The sequence below is a fragment of the Pseudorca crassidens genome, chromosome 1, assembly GCF_039906515.1.
Source record: "Pseudorca crassidens isolate mPseCra1 chromosome 1, mPseCra1.hap1, whole genome shotgun sequence".
Classification (NCBI taxonomy): domain Eukaryota; kingdom Metazoa; phylum Chordata; class Mammalia; order Artiodactyla; family Delphinidae; genus Pseudorca; species Pseudorca crassidens.
The window spans coordinates 192,335,851-192,353,502 of record NC_090296.1 but is presented as its reverse complement, the minus strand read 5'-3'; the positions used below and the strand labels follow the sequence as shown (position 1 = coordinate 192,353,502).

Here is a 17,652-nt window from a genome sequence, read left to right as displayed (position 1 = left end):
CATGATTTTTCTTTTCTCAGAAATAGTATGTTCTTGGGGTTTGCATACACTTCTTATAAATCATGATCTTACAATCTAAATTCAGCTAGTAGGTAAAATTGTTTCACCATTCATTTCCAGATTTATTTTCACATTAATCAGGAAGCAGATATTCTAGCTTATAATTTCTATCAGAATAAAACTAGATATAACGTTCCATATGAAACAGTACACAGTGCCCTGTTTGTTTGTAGCCTATGAAAAGCTCTGTATCCCTCACAAGACTTTGCTAAGAATATTGATGGATTGACCTTGTGGCTTTATTTTGTTCAACAGGTAATGTATGTGGAAGGAACCGCAGTTGTTATGGGTTTTGAAGATCCCATGCTACAGACAGATGACACTCCTATTAAACGCTGTCTCCAAACCAAATGGCCATACATTGAACTACTCTGGACCACAGATCGGTCTCCTTCACTAAACTGATTTGCCGAAGTATTTATAAGGAAGATTGTAGTAGCAGATGTTGAAAGAGGGATGAAAGACTGGCGATTGGCTCAATTAAGCTATACACTGGTATCATTGATTAACTGTAAATAACAATTGAAAACACATTTTCAGTGTTTAAGATATGTTTAAATTATTTGTTTTAAAGCTTTAAGTTAAAGGTTACCCTATTTAAACTCTTTATGTGAAATTTACTAGCAAAACTAAGCTGTAATCAAAGTTTATCACTGTTGCAGTCAGATAATTTGGTCATTTATCAAGCATCCTATTATAACTTTTATATTGAGTATCAAAGTTACTATTTATAAACTTCTACTTGGGGTTTTATTTCATTCAGGCACAGTTTATTGTTTAAATGATTCTGGCATGCAATATATCAGCCTCCACACTGAAATGCAAAAGAGTTTATCTTCGTTATTTTCTAAAATCTGGTTTCCATTAGAAACATTGATTGATAAATAACAAATTGTCAACCTGGACCTTTGACAATTGGCTTAGCTCTGGCATGTTTATAAAAAGTAGAAGCTATAAGGGAACATTACCATTTATTCACAGACATATAGAGGAAAGAGAATCTGATAGTCTTAAGACTGTCAGCTTTCACTGTATTGCCAAATACACTTCTCCAAATTTGTCCTAACAGCCCCGTAAGCCAGCTTTCTTGTATATTTTAAATGTGATAAGTGCATGAGAACATCTGTTTTACATTAGTGTATTGCATTATTTATTATGATCCTAGTGGATGGCCTAAATAAACACTTTTTTTTCTTCAACTATATCCTTGATTTTTCACATTCATGGCTCAAAATAAATACTTTTAAATGATTCTGCCCAGTAACCCTGAGAGCACAGCATAGAACAGACGCCTACCGGATGCACACGACCCCTCGACAGGGACACCAAACCTTATGCTTACCTAGGACTTCCGTAACTCAGACAGCCAGGAGCACCAGAACCTGACGGGCAGCTGTCTGCATCAGTGGACAGAGTTGCAGAAGCCCCATCCTGTTCACTGAGAGAGATTTACTATATGTTGATAGGTTTGTTGCCCAGCAATTTGAGATGTGAATAGCCAGAAAATACTTTCTTTCCTTCACTTGAGAAGCCAACAAGATATCCTCTTAGGAATTTTAGAACTGAACTTTTACCTTCAACAGTATAGTTGAATATGTATTTCCTCTCTAAGTCTCTTGGGGGTTTTATTTATATTTTTATAGACATTAACAATTACAATGATTAGATTTTAGCATAGGAAAAAAGTAGCACAAAATTTTATATATAACAACTTTTGGTAGCACTGTGTTCAGGAGTGTGATACTAGCTACTACAGTTACAGCTGTAAAGTGTATTTTTGGTACATCTTGCCTATTACCAAATGGCTGTAAAACACATTATACTAGAATTAATCTCTAACTCTGGTCCTAAATTCCATAAGGATTATGAAAAAGCATAGATTCTTCTCAAACATTGAGCCTACAGTGTAGTCATTTCTCCTTACAGTTGCTTCATAACAAACCATCCCAAAATTCCACAACATAATCATTTTACAAAGCCTGTGGCTCAGGAGTTTGAACAGAATACAGTGGGCATGGCTTATCTGCCTCTCAATCTGGAGGCCCAGCTGGGAAACTGTAGGTTTCTTAACTCATATGACTGGCATGACTGGGACCTTAGCTTGATCTAACTGACAACAACTGGCATGACTGGGACCTTAGCTTGATCTAACTGACATCAAACAAACAACTGCAGATACATTTTCTTTTCATGTCCAAGTGGGACACTTACCAAAACAGACTATATGCTGGACCATAAAACAAACTTAGAAAATCCCCAAAAGTCTGGAAATTAAGCAGCACACTTCTGAATAACCCAAGGGTCAAAGTGGAATTGCACTGGGAATTAGAACATATTTTTTACTGAATGATAATGAAAATAGTACATAGTAAAAATTGTGGAATGTAAATAAAGCAGTGCTTAGAGGGAAATGTATAACTTTAAGTAAATATGGTAGAAAATAGAAAGTTTGGAAATTAGAAAAATAAGCTTTCATCTCAAAAACAAAACTGAAAGTAAAGTAAATAATGAGATAAAAAGAGATACTGACATGCAAAACAAATTTGGACTTTACACACCATCTGTAAAAGTTAACTTAAAATGATCAGAGATCTAATTGTAAGAGCTAAAACTATAAAAGAAAAAACAATCCTCATCATCAAATCCATCTAATGGGTTAGACGGTTTCTTAGAGTACCAAAAACAACAGCAGCAGCAAAGATAAATTGAACTTCATCAAAATTAAAACCTTTGTGTATCAAAGGACACCATCAAGAAGGTGAGATGACAGCCCACAGAATGGGAGAAAATACTTGAAAACCATACCTCATAAGGAATTTGTATCCAGAATATATAAAGAAACCTTATAAAATTAAAAATATTTTTAAATGGGCAAATGATTTGAAGAGAGATATCTCCAAAGATGATACACAAATGGCCAGTAAACACACGAAAACATGCTTAACAAAATTAGTCATTAGGGAAATTAAACTAAAAACCATGAGATACCACTTCACCTACCCTAGGATGTCTAAAATCAGAAAGCTAGATAGTAACGAGTGTTGGCAAAAATGTGGAGGAAATGGAAACAAATTGTTGGTGGAGATATAAAATAGTGAAGTCACTTTAGAAAAACAGTAGTGCAGTTCTTCAGAAAGTTAAATCAAGGGTGAGCATATGACCCAGCATTTCCACTCCTAGGTATACACCCAAGAGAAGCAAAACATATATACACACAACATTTTTTCTTTAAATATTTATAGTGGTGTTACTCATCCTAGCCAAAAATGGAAACGACCTAAATGTCCATTAACCAATGGGTGGATAAATAAATGTACTATATACATACAATGAAAAATTATTTAAAAATTAAGAAGAATTACTGATATGTGCAACCACACGGATGAACTTGGAACACAGGCTAAGAGAAAGAAGCCTGTTGCAAAAGACCACACATTATGATTCCATTTATGTGAAATGTCCAGAATAGGCAAACCATAGAGACAGAAAAGGGATTAGCAGTCACAAGAGCCTAGGATGGGGACAGAGTGGAGGCACAGAATTGGGAAATGATTGCCAGTGTATAGGGGTTTCTTTTGGGGTGATAAGAATGTTCTAGAATAGATGTGATGGTTACACAACAGAATATACTAAAAAACACTGAATTGTAAGAATAAAAGATAAAACACGAAACCCATGAAATAGCAGATATGTAATACGAAAAACGTCAGTAACACCAGAAGTTAGTTCTCTGGGGGGAGGGGGGAAACTAATAAAAAAGGATAAAAACACCTAACAAAATTGATCAAGAACAAAATGAGAAATAAATTATTAACACCAAAAAAGAAAAGGGAAACATTGCTTTAAATTCTCCAGATATTAAAAAGACTGGAGTTAAGAGTACATTCAAACTTAAGTTGTTATTATCTTAAAAGAGACATAAATTTAAACCTCATGGTAACAACAAAGCAAAAACCTGTAATAGATACACAAAAGATAGAGAAAGGAATCTAGGCATATCACTACAGAAGATCATCACAACACATATGAAGAGATCAAGAGAAGAAGAAAAAAACCGAGGAATTACAAAACAGCCAGAAAACAATGAACAAAATGGCAGTAAGTACATATCTATCAATAATTACCTAAAATGTAAATGGACTAAGTTCTCCAACCAGAATACATATCATGGCTGAATAGGTATAAAAACAAAAAACAAGATCCATCTATGTGCTGCCTGCAACAGACTCACTTCAGTTGTAAGGACACACTCAAAAGTGAAGGGATGTAAAATGATACTCTGCACAAATGGAAAACAAGAAAAAGCCTGGGGTAACTAAATGTTAATCAGGTAAAACTGGCTCCCAGACAAAGACTGTAATAAGAGACAAAAGGTAATTATAAAATGATAAGTCAATCCAACAAGAGGATGTAACGTGTAAATTACACACAGCATAGGAGCACCTAAATATACAAAGCAAATATTAACAGCCCTAAAGGGAGAAGTAGGCATCAGTATAACAATAGTAGGGGACTTTAATAATACACTTTAATAAATGGATACCACATCCAGACATAAAGTCAGAAAGGAAACACTGGACTTAAACTGCATGTTAGACCAGATGGACTTAACATATACAGAACATTCCATCCAAAAGCAACAGGATACACATTTTTCTCCAGCTAACATGAAACATTTTCCAGGATATATGATGTTAGGCCACAAAACAAGTCTTAACAAATTTAAGAAGACTGAAATCATATCGAACATTGTTTCTGACCACAGTGGTATGAAACTAGAAATTACAAGAAGAAAACTGGAAAATTCACAAATATGTGGATATTAAACAGCATGCTACTGAACAACCGATGGGTCAAAGAAGAATACAAAAGAGAAATCAAAAATTAAGTGAAAATGGAAATACAACATACTAAAACTTATGGGACACCAGAAGCAGTTCTAAGAGGGAAGTTCATACTGATAAATGCCTATGTAAAGAAACAAAGATCTCAAATAAACAACCTAACTTTACACCTCGAAGACACAAAAAAACAAATGAATCCCAAGTTTGTGGAAGGAAGGAAATAACAGATCAGGCAGAAATAAAATAGACTAAAAAGACAATTAAAAGATCATTGAAACTAAGCTAGTTTTTGAAGATACACAAAATTGACAACATTTGGCTAGACTCGCCAAGAAAAACAGAACTCAAACATCAGAAATGAGAGCAGAAGCAAGAAGACCTATAGTCCTGCAGCCTGTGGAACAAAAACCACATTCACAGAAAGACAGACAAGATGAAAAGGCAAAGGGCTATGTACCAGATGAAGGAACGAGATAAAACCCCAGAAAAACAACTAAATCAAGTGGAGATAGGCAACCTTCCAGAAAAGGAATTCAGAATAATGATAGTGGCGATGATCCAGGACCTCGGAAAAAGAATGGAGGCAAAGATGGAGAAGATGCAAGAAATGTTTAATAAAGACCTAGAAGAATTAAAGAACAAACAGAGATGAACAATACAATAACTGAAATGAAAACTACACTAGAAGGAATCAATAGCAGAATAACTGAGGCAGAAGAACGGATAAGTGACCAGGAACACAGAATGGTGGAATTCACTGCTGCAGAACAAAATAAAGAAAAAAGAATGAAAAGAAATGAAGACAGCCTAAGAGACCTCTGGGACAACATTAAATGCAACAACATTTGCATTATAGGGGTCCCAGAAGGAAAAGAGAGAAAGGACCCGAGAAAATATTTGAAGAGATTATAGTTGAAAACTTCCCTAACATGGGAAAGGAAATAGCCACCCAAGTCCAGGAAGCACAGTGAATCCCATACAGGATAAACCCAAGGAGTAACACGCCAAGACACACAGTAATCAAATTGGCAAAAATTAAAGACAAAGAAAAATTATTGAAAGCAGCAAGGGAGAAACGACAAATAACATACAAGGGAACTCCCATAAGGTTAACAGCTGATTTCTCAGCAGAAACTACAAGCCAGAAGGGAGTGGCATGATATACTTAAAGTGATGAAAGTTAAGAACCTACAACCAAGATTACTCTACCCGGCAAGGATCTCATACAGATTCGATGGAGAAATCAAAAGCTTTACAGACAAGCAAAAGCTAAGAGAATTCAGCACCACCAAACTAGCTCTACAACAAATGCTAAAGGAACTTCTCTAAGTGGGAAACACAAGAGAATAAAAAGACCTACAGAAACAAACCCAAAACAAGAAAATGGTCGTAGGAACTCACATATCGATTATTACCTTAAACGTGAGTGGATTAAATGCTCCAACCAAAAGACACAGGCTTGCTGAATGGATACAAAAACAAGACCCATATATATGCTGTCTACAAGAGACCCACTTCAGACTAGGGACACATACAGACTGAAAATGAGGGGATGGAAAAAGATAATCCATGCAAACGGAAAGAAAAAGAAAGCTGGAGTAGCAATCCTCATCTCAGATGAAATAGACTTTAAAATAAAGAATGTTACAAGAGACAAGGAAAGACACTACATAATTATCAAGGGATCAATCCAAGAAGAAGATATAACAATTGTAAATATATATGCACCCAACATAGGAGCACCTCAATACACAAGGCAACTGCTAACAGCTGTAAAAGAGGAAATCGACAGTAATACAATAATAGTGGGAGACTTTAACACCTCACACCAATGGACAGATCATCCAAAATGAAAATAAATAAGGAAAGAGAAGCTTTAAATGACACAATAGACCAGATAGATTTAATTGATATTTATTGGACATTCCATCCACCAACAGCAGATTACACTTTCTTCTCAAGTGCGCATGGAACATTCTCCAGGATAGATCACATCTTGGGTCACAAATAAAGCCTGAGTAAATTTAAGAAAACTGAAATCGTATCAAGCACCTTTTCTGACAACAACGCTATGAGATTAGAAATGAATTACAGGGGAAGAAACGTAAAAAACACAAACATGTGGAGGCTAAACACTACGTTACTAAATAACCAAGAGATCACTAAAGAATCAAAGAGGAAATCAAAAAATACCTAGAGACAAATGACAATGAAAACACTACAATCCAAAACCTATGGGATGCAGCAAAAGCAGTTCTAAGAGGGAAGTTTATAGCTATACAAGCCTACCTCAAGAAACAAGAAAAATCTCAAACAAATAATCTAACCTTACACCTAAAGGAACTAGAGAAAGAAGAACAAAACTCAAAGTTAGCAGAAGGAAAGAAATCATAAAGATCAGAGCAGAAATAAATAGAAACAAAGAAAACAATAGCAAAGATCAATAAAATTAAAAGCTGGTTCTTTGAGAAGATAAACAAAATTGATAAACCATTAGCCAGACTCATCAAGAAAAAAGAGGAAGAGGACTCAATAAAATAAGAAATGAAAAAGTAGACAACAGACACCGCAGAAATACAAAGCATCCTAAGAGACTACTATAGGCAACTCTATGCCAATAAAATGGACAACCTGGAAGAAATGGACAAATTCTTAGAAAGGTATAACCTTCCAAGACTGAACCAGGAAGAAATAGAAAATATGAACAGCCCAATCACAAGTAATGAAATTGAAACTGTGATTAAAAATCTTCCAACAAACAAAAGTCCAGGACCAGATGGCTTCACAGGTGAATTCTATCAAACATTTAGAGAAGCGCTAACACCCATCCTTCTCAAACTCTTCAAAAAATTGCAGAGGAAGGAACACTCCCAAACTCATTCTGTGAGGTCACCATCACCCTGATACCAAAACCAGACAAAGATACTACAAAAAAAGAAAATTACAGACCAATCTCACTGATGAATATAGACGCAAGAATCCCCAACAAAATACTAGCAAACAGAATCCAACAACACATTAAAAGGATAATACACCATGATCAGGTGGGATTTATCCCAGGGATGCAAGGATTCTTCAATATACACAAATCAATCAATGTGATACACCATATTAACAAATTGAAGAATAAAAACCATATGATCATCTCAATAGATTCAGAAAAAGCTTTTAACAAAATTCAACACCCAGGGGCTTCCCTGGTGGCACAGTGGTTGAGAGTCCGCCTGCCGATGCAGGGGACACGGGTTTGTGCCCCGGTCCGGGAAGATCCCACATGCCGCGGAGCAGCTGGGCCTGTGAGCCATGGCCGCTGGGCCTGTGCGTCCGGAGCCTGTGGTCCACAATGGGAGAGACCATGGCAGTGAGAGGCCCGCGTACCGCAAAAAAAAAAAAAAAAAAAAAAAATCAACACCCATTTATGATAAAAACTCTCCAGAAAGTGGGCATAGAGGGAGCCTACCTCAACATAATAAAGGCCATATACGACAAACCCACAACAAACATCATTCTCAATGGTGAAAAACTGAAACCATTTCCTCTAAGATCAGGAACAAGACAAGGATGTCCACTCTCACCACTATCATTCAACATAGTTTTGGAAGTCCTAGCCATGGTGATCAGAGAAGAAAAAGAAATAAAAGGAATACAAATTGGAAAAGAAGAAGTAAAACTGTCACTGTCTGCAGATGACATGATACTATACATAGAGAATCCTAAAAATGCCGCCAGAAAACTACTAGAGCTAATCAATGAATTTACTAAAGTTGCAGGATACAAAATTAACTCACAGAAATCTCTTGCATTCCTATACACTAATGATGAAAAATCTGAAAGAGAAATGAAGGAAACACTCCTATTTACCATTGCAACTAAAAGAATAAAATACCTAGGAATAAACCTACCTAGGGAGACAAAAGACCTGTATGTAGAAAACTATAAGACACTGATGAAAGAAATTAAAGATGATACCAACAGATGGAGTGATATACCATGTTCTTGGATTGGAAGAATCAATACTGTGAAAAGGACTATACTACCCAAAGCAATCTACAGATTCAATGCAATCCTTATCAAATTACCAATGGCATTTTTTTACAGAACTAGAACGAAAAATCTTAAAATGTGTATGGAGACACAAAAGACCCCAAATAGCCAAAGCAGTCTTGAGGGAAAAAAAATGGAGCTGGAGGAATCAGACTCCCTGACTTCAGACTATACTACAAAGCTACAGTAATCAAGACAGTATGGTACTGGCACAAAAACAGAAACATAGGTCAATGGAACAAGATAGAAAGCTCAGAGGTAAACCCATGCACCTATGGTCAACTAATCTATGACAAAGGAGGCAAGGATATACAATGGAGAAAAGACATACTCTTCAATAAATGGTGCTGGGAAAACTGGACAGCTACATGTAAAAGAATGAAATCAGAACACTCCCTAACACCATACACAAAAATAAACTCAAAATGGATTAGAGACCTAAATGTAAGACCAGACATTATAAAACTCTTAGAGGAAAACATAGGAAGAACACTCTTTGAGATAAATTACAGCAAGATCTTTTCTGATCCACCTCCTAGAGTAATGGAAATAAAAACAAAAATAAACAAATGGGACCTCATGAAACTTAAAAGCCTTTGAAAAGCAAAGGAAAACATAAACAAGACAAAAAGAGAAACCTCAGAATGGGAGAAAATATTTGCGAACAAATCAATGGACAAAGGCTTAATCTCCAAAATATATAAACAGCTCGTGCAGCTCAATATTAAAAGAACAAACAACCCAATCCAAAAATGGGCAGAAGACCTAAACAGACATTTCTCCAAAGAAAACATACAGATGGCCAAGAAGCACATGAAAAGCTGCTCAACATCACTAATTATTAGAGAAATGCAAATCAAAATTACAATGAGATATCACCTCACACCAGTTAGAATGGGCTTCATCATAAAATCTACAAACAACAAATGCTGGAGAGGGCGTGGAGAAAAGGGAACCCTCTTGCACTGTTGGTGGGAATGTAAACTGATACAGCCACTATGGAGAACAGTATGGAGGTTCCTTAAAAAACTAAAAATAGAATTACCATATGATCCAGCAATCCCACTACTGGGCATATACCCAGAGAAAACCAAAAAGACACATGCACCCCAATGTTCATTGCAGCACTGTTTACAATAGCCAGGTCATGGAAGCAACCTAAATGCCCATCGACATATGAATGGATAAAGAAGTTGTGGTACATATATACAATGGAATATTACTCAGCCATAAAAAGGAACGAAATTGGGTCATTTGTTGAGATGTGGATAGATCTAGAGACTGTCATACAGAGTGAATTAAGTCAGAAAGAGAAAAACAAATGTTGTATATTAATGCATATATGTGGAACCTAGAAAAATGGTACAGACGAACCGGTTTTCAGGGTAGAAGTTGAGTCACAGATGTAGAAAACAAACGTATGGACACAAGGGGGGGAAGCAGCAGGGGGTGGGGGTGTGATGAATTCGGCGATTGGTATTGACGTGTATACACTGATGTGTATAAAATTGATGACTAAAAAAAAAAAAATCAGAAATGAAAGAGGAGACACAACTGTACCGAGAAATACAAAGAATCATAAGAGGCTGCTATGAACAACTGTATGCCAACAAATTGGATAACCTAGAAGAAATGGAAATTCCTAGAAAGATACAACCTATCAGGACCGAATCATGAAGAGAGAGAAAATCTGAACAGGCTCATTACTAGCAGGGAGATTGAAACAGTAATCAAAAATCAATAGAGGCAGAAAAAGTAAATGACAAAATTCAACATACATTTATGGTAAAAACTCTCAACAAACTGGGTATAGAGGGAACAACATGCCTCAATATAATAAAGGCCATACATGAGAAGCCCACAGCTATTATCATACTCATTGGTAAAAAAAAAACTAGTATCTTTTCCTCTAAGATCGGGAACAAGACAAGAATACCCACTCTTGCCACTTTTATTCAACATGGTAATGGAAGTCCTAGCCAGAGCAATCAGACAATAAATAAATAAATAAATGGCATCCAAACTGTAAAGGAAGTAGTAAAACTGTCACTATTTGCAGATGATATATATGGAAAACCCTACAGACTCCACCAAAAAATGGACAGAAGTAATAAATTCAGTAGAGTTGCAGGATACAAAATTGATATGCAAAAACCTGTTGCATTTTTATACACTAATAAACTACAGAAAGAGAAATTAAGAAAACAATCCCATTTACAATCACATCAGAAATAATAAAATACCCAGGAACAAATTTAACCAAGGAGGTGAAAGACTTGTACACTGAAATCTTTAAGACATTGACGACAGACATGGAAGACACAAATGAATGAAAAGATGTTCTAGGCTAACAAATTGTAACAATTAATAGCATTAAACATTTCATACTACACAAAGCAATCTACACTTCACGTAATTCCTATCAAAATTCCAATGGAAGTTTTCACAGACATAGAAGAAACAATCCTCAAATGTATATGGAACCATACAAGACCCCAAATAGCCAAAGCAATCTTAAGAACAAAGCTGGAGGCTTCATGCTTCCTGGTTTCCGATTATATTACAAAGCTATAGTAATCAAAACAATACAGTATTTGCTTACAAACAGATACACAGATCAATGGAACAGAATAGAGAGCTCAGAAACAAATCTACACATATCTATGGTCAATTAATTACAACAAAGAGGCCAAGAATATACAATGGGGAAAGGACAGACTTGTCAGTAAAAGGTGCTGGGAACACTGGACAGCTCACATGCAAAAGAATGAAACTGGACCACTACGTTACACCAGACACAAAAATTAACTCAAAAATGGATTAAAGACTTGTACGTAAGACCTGAAACCGTAAAACTCCTAGAAGAAAATAGGTGGTAAGCTCCTTGACATCAGTCTTGGTGATGATATTTTGGATTTGACAGCAAAAGCAAGGGCAACAAAACCTAAAATAAACAAGGTGGGACTACATCAAACTAAAAAGCTTCTGTACAGAAAAGGAAACCATCAACAAAACGAAAAGGCAATGAGAGAAAATATTTGCAAACTGTATATCTGATAAGGGTTCAATCTATATAAATAGATAGATAGATAGATAGATAGATAGATAGATAGATAGATAGATAGATAGATATAGATCTCATGCACCTAAAAAAGTCTGATTAAAATATGGGCAGAGGATCTGAATAAACATTTTTCCAAGAGACATACAAATACCGTCAGGTACATGAAAAGGTGGTCAACATCACTAATCATCAGGGAAATGTAAATCAAAACTACAGTAAGGTATCACCTCACACCTGTTAGAATGGCTATTATCAAAAGACAACGAACAGCAAATGTTGCAGATGATATGGACAAAAGGAAACCCTTGGGCACTGTTGATGGGAATGTAAATTGATACAGCCACTATGGAAAACAGTATGGAGGTTCCACAAAATACTAAAAGTAGAACTACTTTATGATCCAGTAATTCTTCTTCTGGGTATGTATTCGAAGGAAATTTCATTCTTCTCTCAAAAGGTATCTGCATTCCTATGTTATTGCACCATTACTTACAAAAGCCAAGTCAGGGAAGCAACCTAAGTGTGCACTAACAGATAAATGAATTGTTTAAATGTGGTATATACATAAAAGGATATTATCCCGCCATAAAAGAGAAGGAAATCTTGCCATCTGCAATAACATGCATGAACTTAGAGGACATTATGCTAAGAGAAATAAGTGACACCGAGAAAGACAAATACTGTATGATCTTCCTTATAAGCGGAATCTGGAGGTAAAAAAACCTCATAGATACAGAGAACAGATTGGTGGTTGCCAGAGGTAGGGAGTGGGTGAAATGGGTGAATGGGGTCAAAAGGTACAAACTTCTCATTAATAGATAAGTAAGTCCTGATGAGGTAACATACCGGATGATGACTATAGTTAATAATACTGTATTGTTTATTGGAAAGTTGCTAAGAGGTAAAATTTATCACAAGAACAACAAAGTTTATAACTATGCATGGTGACTAATGTTAACTTATTGTGGTAATCACTTCGCAGTATACACATATATGGAATCATTATTTTGTATACCTAAAACTAATCCAATGTTATGTGTCAGTTATATCTAAAAATAATTTGAAGGATAGGGGAATAATTTTAAGGATAGGCTATAAATTATAGGCTAAGCAAAAGGTACACACATCCTTTATCTATCATTAAATAAAGGCTAATGAAACCAACATAATTCTCTTCTTTCAAAATCAAGCATTAATTGTTGAATACATAGCACAGGATACCATTGCCGGCTTAGGCTCACCCAATCCTTTCCAGGAAGACAAACAATAAAGCAGAAAGAACACTGGACTTAAGCTTATAAAATCTGGTTTTAAATCCTGGCTCTGTCACTTACTTTACTTATTTATTCATTGAGCAAGCGTTTATCGACTCTCTCCAGTCCACTTAATGTTTTGAATCCTAATTCCTCTGCTATAAAATGGGAATCATTATACCTACCTCGCAAAGTGAGGTACACTCAATAATAGTTGACTGAAAACATTTTCACTTAAGTCCCCAGAATAAAGATTATGGATAATAATCAGGAAAAAAACAAAAAGAGGGCAATTAGAAGAGAAATAGTCACACTGTGGGTAAAGTTTTCATTAGTTCTTACCATGTGTCCAGTATCATTTTCTCAGTGTCTTTAAATTATAATTACAGGAACCATTTTTTACAGTGTCTCTGAATCAGCTATGACATTTCAACAACCCTATGGTATAAGTTTCCCTGTTGTATAGGTGTAGTTCCTGAGGTTTAGAGACAAACTTACTGCCCATAATCACACAATCAGAACATGGCGGGGCTGAGACACAAGGCAGGCTTAACCATCTCTGGTGACACTGCTCTTGAATGCCAGCAAACCACAGTGGCACTAAGCCCAGAGAACAGTCAAGGTCACCTACACCTGCAAATAGGGATGATTTTACACACTCAGTACCGTGAAACACAAGAGGAACCCGGTCTCACTTTGAATATTTGCTCCCAGCATGGATTTGGGCAATTTACTTAAATATTTTATATGCATTTTCTATGTAAAATGGAGATGAAAATGATACTCATTTTCATTCACAAGACCTTAGGAAGCATTACTGTACGTACTAAATAAGATCTTAAGATCTTAAATATAAAGCTTTATATCTAACTTTTGATCATACTAGATGATCAAATCAACGTTTGTTCTTTTCTTCCCACCGCTTCCTTATGAAGATGACGGAATTGCTTTATGTACCTGGGAGACACTTGCACCACACGGCCAAATCTATACCAGCCCAGAATTTGTAACTATAAGAAGAAAATACATTACATGACTCACTGTAATGTAACATAGTATTTATCATATCAAGGTATGTGACTTAATTTTCTAAGCATGAATTAAAAAAACCTGTTATGCTACAAAGGTTTTTTTATCTGAGTATAAGATTGACAGTACAATTTTTTCCAGTATGTTCCACATCAGAGTTAACATGAAATGTCTCTACTGAAGAACACTAACTCATTCTATCAACACAATGGTCACATTATACAATAATATTTTCTTCCCTGTCGACTGCACTTTTTTTCTTGTTCACACTAACTGATGTTACATATTAAATCAATTGACTAATTCTAAACAAATATTTTGAGCAAAAGAGCAAATGTGAGCAATTTCCAGCTGTCACGTAGAGTTAAATTAAAACATTTTGTCTATAAACACATATATAACCTTGTTAAAATTTAATAGGGGAAATACACCATGTCAAAATCACATTGCTCTGGAAAAAAAAGTTTCTCTTTATTTACTACATTTCTTATGTGGTCTGATTTGTTTTCTGTCACACTTCTTATCTACTTACTTTTACAAATCCTAGAAAGTGAGTACCATTTTTTTCCCATGGCAAAATTCCAAAATTCTAACTGAAATACAGGTTATTTCCTTGCAAGAAGCTGGAGCCAGAAGATGACATAATGGATGTTTCTGAAGGCAGTGTAGACCTCTGACACACGTGCTACCACTCACTATGAATCCTTAAATCAGTTCCTTGGTTTCTATATTTTCTTCACCCGAGAAGTGGGTTGTAAGAATACTAAATATTATGCATAAATTTTCTGGTGCAAAGGAAATAAATAGTGGGTATTCTTTTTTTTTTTTTTTGCCGGCCATGCCCAGCGACTTACAGTATCTTAGCTCCCTCACCAGGGATTCAACCTGGGCCCCAGTAGTGAAAGCCCCGAGTCCTAATCACTGGACCGCCAGGGAATTCCCAGTGGTGGGTATTCTAATTGTTATTATTGATTATCAGCTTCCTCACTTGCCAACAAATGAGTCAGGATCCTGATCAACCAAAAATACTAACTTTATAAAAGAGACACTACACAGATCAAATGGGAATAGACAGAAAAATATAACTACATTTAAAATATTCAAGCTTTCAAACAATTCAACGTTTTGTGGGATGGGGCAGCAGTTTTCAGCAGAAGTGGGCTTGAGAGCCCACTTACAATGTTAAATTAAATCACTGCAGTAAGTGTTCAGCTTTTCAGAGGCAGCAACCAGACCTTATTCGTATCTGTCATTCTAGTAACAGTTTATGGAACACAGTTGAGACTTCAGAGTGGTATGTTGAATTGTTATTCAATATAATACCTATTTGCAATCCATTATAATCTTCACTCATTTGAGGAAGTGAAATTTCATGATTTGATTTTTCTCTTAAACTGCTGGTGTTCTAAAACTTTCCTCCACTTGTCCTCAGTAAATGTAATACCTAGTACAACTAGGATAAGAGATGAATATGGACTAAAGTAACACATTATCTGCAGATCCCATACTCCAATAAATGAGGATACTGGGTAACCCAAATGAATCTGGACTGATGAGATTTGAAATAGAGTCGGTTACAAGATTAGGTAGACACCTCAGGCACTGGGTTAAGAAAGATGGCTTTAGGTGGAAAGGGCTCTGTCTCTCTCCTAATACAGAGCCAAACCTTGAGGGAATAGTAGCTTTGGTTTGGCCATAGAGGAGGTATATAATAATTCTGGAGCGGAAGCACCAGGGACTTGGGTGTAGATTCTTGTACTGAGGATTAGAGGTCTGGTGCCTAGATGTCTGGGTGCAGGCTGTGGAAAGTGGGTGACAGTTGGCAGGAAGGGAGGTGGGAGAAGGCCGAATGCAAACATCCCAGGTCAATATTCTTAAAAGGTAAAGGTGTCATAACCGGGATGGGGTATTTAGGAGCCAAAACCAGACAGCCCCATCCAGGATGGGGAAACTTTCAAACAGTAGGCAGGAGGAGCTTTCCCAAAAGGTAGACAGTACTTGGTGGATGTCATGTTCTATCCCCACTGCACAGAGGAGAAAGCAAACCCCAGAGGTTCAAGCTCAAGGTCCTACAGCAGTAAGTGGCAGAGCAGGGACTCACAAGACTTTGAGTCCAGTCTATTTTGACTTTGTGGGTGGGAAATTTACATTCCCACCAACACTGCAAAGGGTTCCCTTTTCTCCACACCCTCTCCAGCATTTATTGTTTGTAGATGTTTTGATGATGGCCATTCTGACCAGTGTGAGGTGATACCTCACTGTAGTTTTGATTTGCATTTCTCTAATGATTAGTGATGTTGAGCATCCTTCCATGGGTTTGTTGGCAATCTGTGTATCTTCTTTGGAGAAATGTCTATTTAGATCTTTTGCACATTTTTGGATTGGGTTGTTTGTTTTTTTGATATTGAGCTGCATGAGCTACTTGTATATTTTGGAGATTAATCCTTTGTCAGTTGCTTCGTTTGCAAATATTTTCTCCCATTCTGAGGGTTGTCTTTTCGTCTTGTTTATGGTTTACTTTGCTGTGCAAAAGCTTTGAAGTTTCATTAGGTCCCATTTGTTTATTTTTGTTTTTATTTCCATTCTTCTAGGAGGTAGGTCAAAAAGGATCTTGCTGTGATTTATGTCATAGAGTGTTCTGCCTATGTTTTCCTCTAAGAGTTTGATAGTGTCTGGCCTTACCTTTAGGTCTTTAATCCAGTTTGAGTTTATTTTTGTGTATGGTGTTAGGGAGTGTTCTAATTTCATTCTTTTACATGTAGCTGTCCAGTTTTTGCAGCACCACTTATTGAAGAGGCTGTCTTTTCTCCATTGTATATTCTTGCTTCCTTTATCAAAGATTCGGTGACCATATATGCGTGGGTTTATCTCTGGGCTTTCTATCCTATAACAGGGACTCTTATACGAGACAAAGGGGGGCATTCTATAATGATAAAGGGGTCAAACAGCAAGAAGATATAACACTTGTAAGTATGTATGCACCAACCGAGGAGCACCTAACTATATACAGCAATTAACAGACCTAAAGGGAGAAATAAACAGCAATACAATAATAGTAGGGGAATTGATAAGTCACTTACGTCGAGAGATAGATCATCCAGACATAAAATCAATAAGGAATCATCGGCCTTACATGACTCATTATGCCAGATGGACTTAACATTCCATCCAAAAACAACAGAGTAAACATTCTTCTCAAGGGCACATGAAACATAAAGCAGGATAGATCATATATTAAGGTACAAAACGAGTTGATAAATTTAAGTAGATGGAAATCATATCAAGCATTGTTTCCTACCACAGTGCTATGAAACTAGGCATCAATTACAAGAAGAAAACCAGAAAATTCACAAATATG

General features: G+C 36.2%; 1 protein-coding gene and 1 long non-coding RNA gene across 8 annotated transcripts in view; one reads left to right on the top strand and one right to left on the bottom strand.

The window, feature by feature from the left end:
* The window catches only part of MINDY3 (MINDY lysine 48 deubiquitinase 3), a 93,489-nt gene extending 92,225 nt beyond the window's left edge, over positions 1-1,264 (top strand). For all 3 annotated transcript variants that reach the window (XM_067704032.1, XM_067704014.1, XM_067704022.1), the window contains one exon: positions 316-1,264. In XM_067704032.1, coding sequence (XP_067560133.1) covers positions 316-465 — 150 coding nt within the window. In that variant the 3' untranslated portion in view covers positions 466-1,264. The remainder of the gene's footprint in view (positions 1-315) is intronic.
* Positions 1-17,652, bottom strand: part of LOC137205904 (uncharacterized) — a 106,553-nt gene that overhangs the window by 38,338 nt on the left and 50,563 nt on the right. The gene's annotated exons all lie outside the window — the stretch shown is intronic.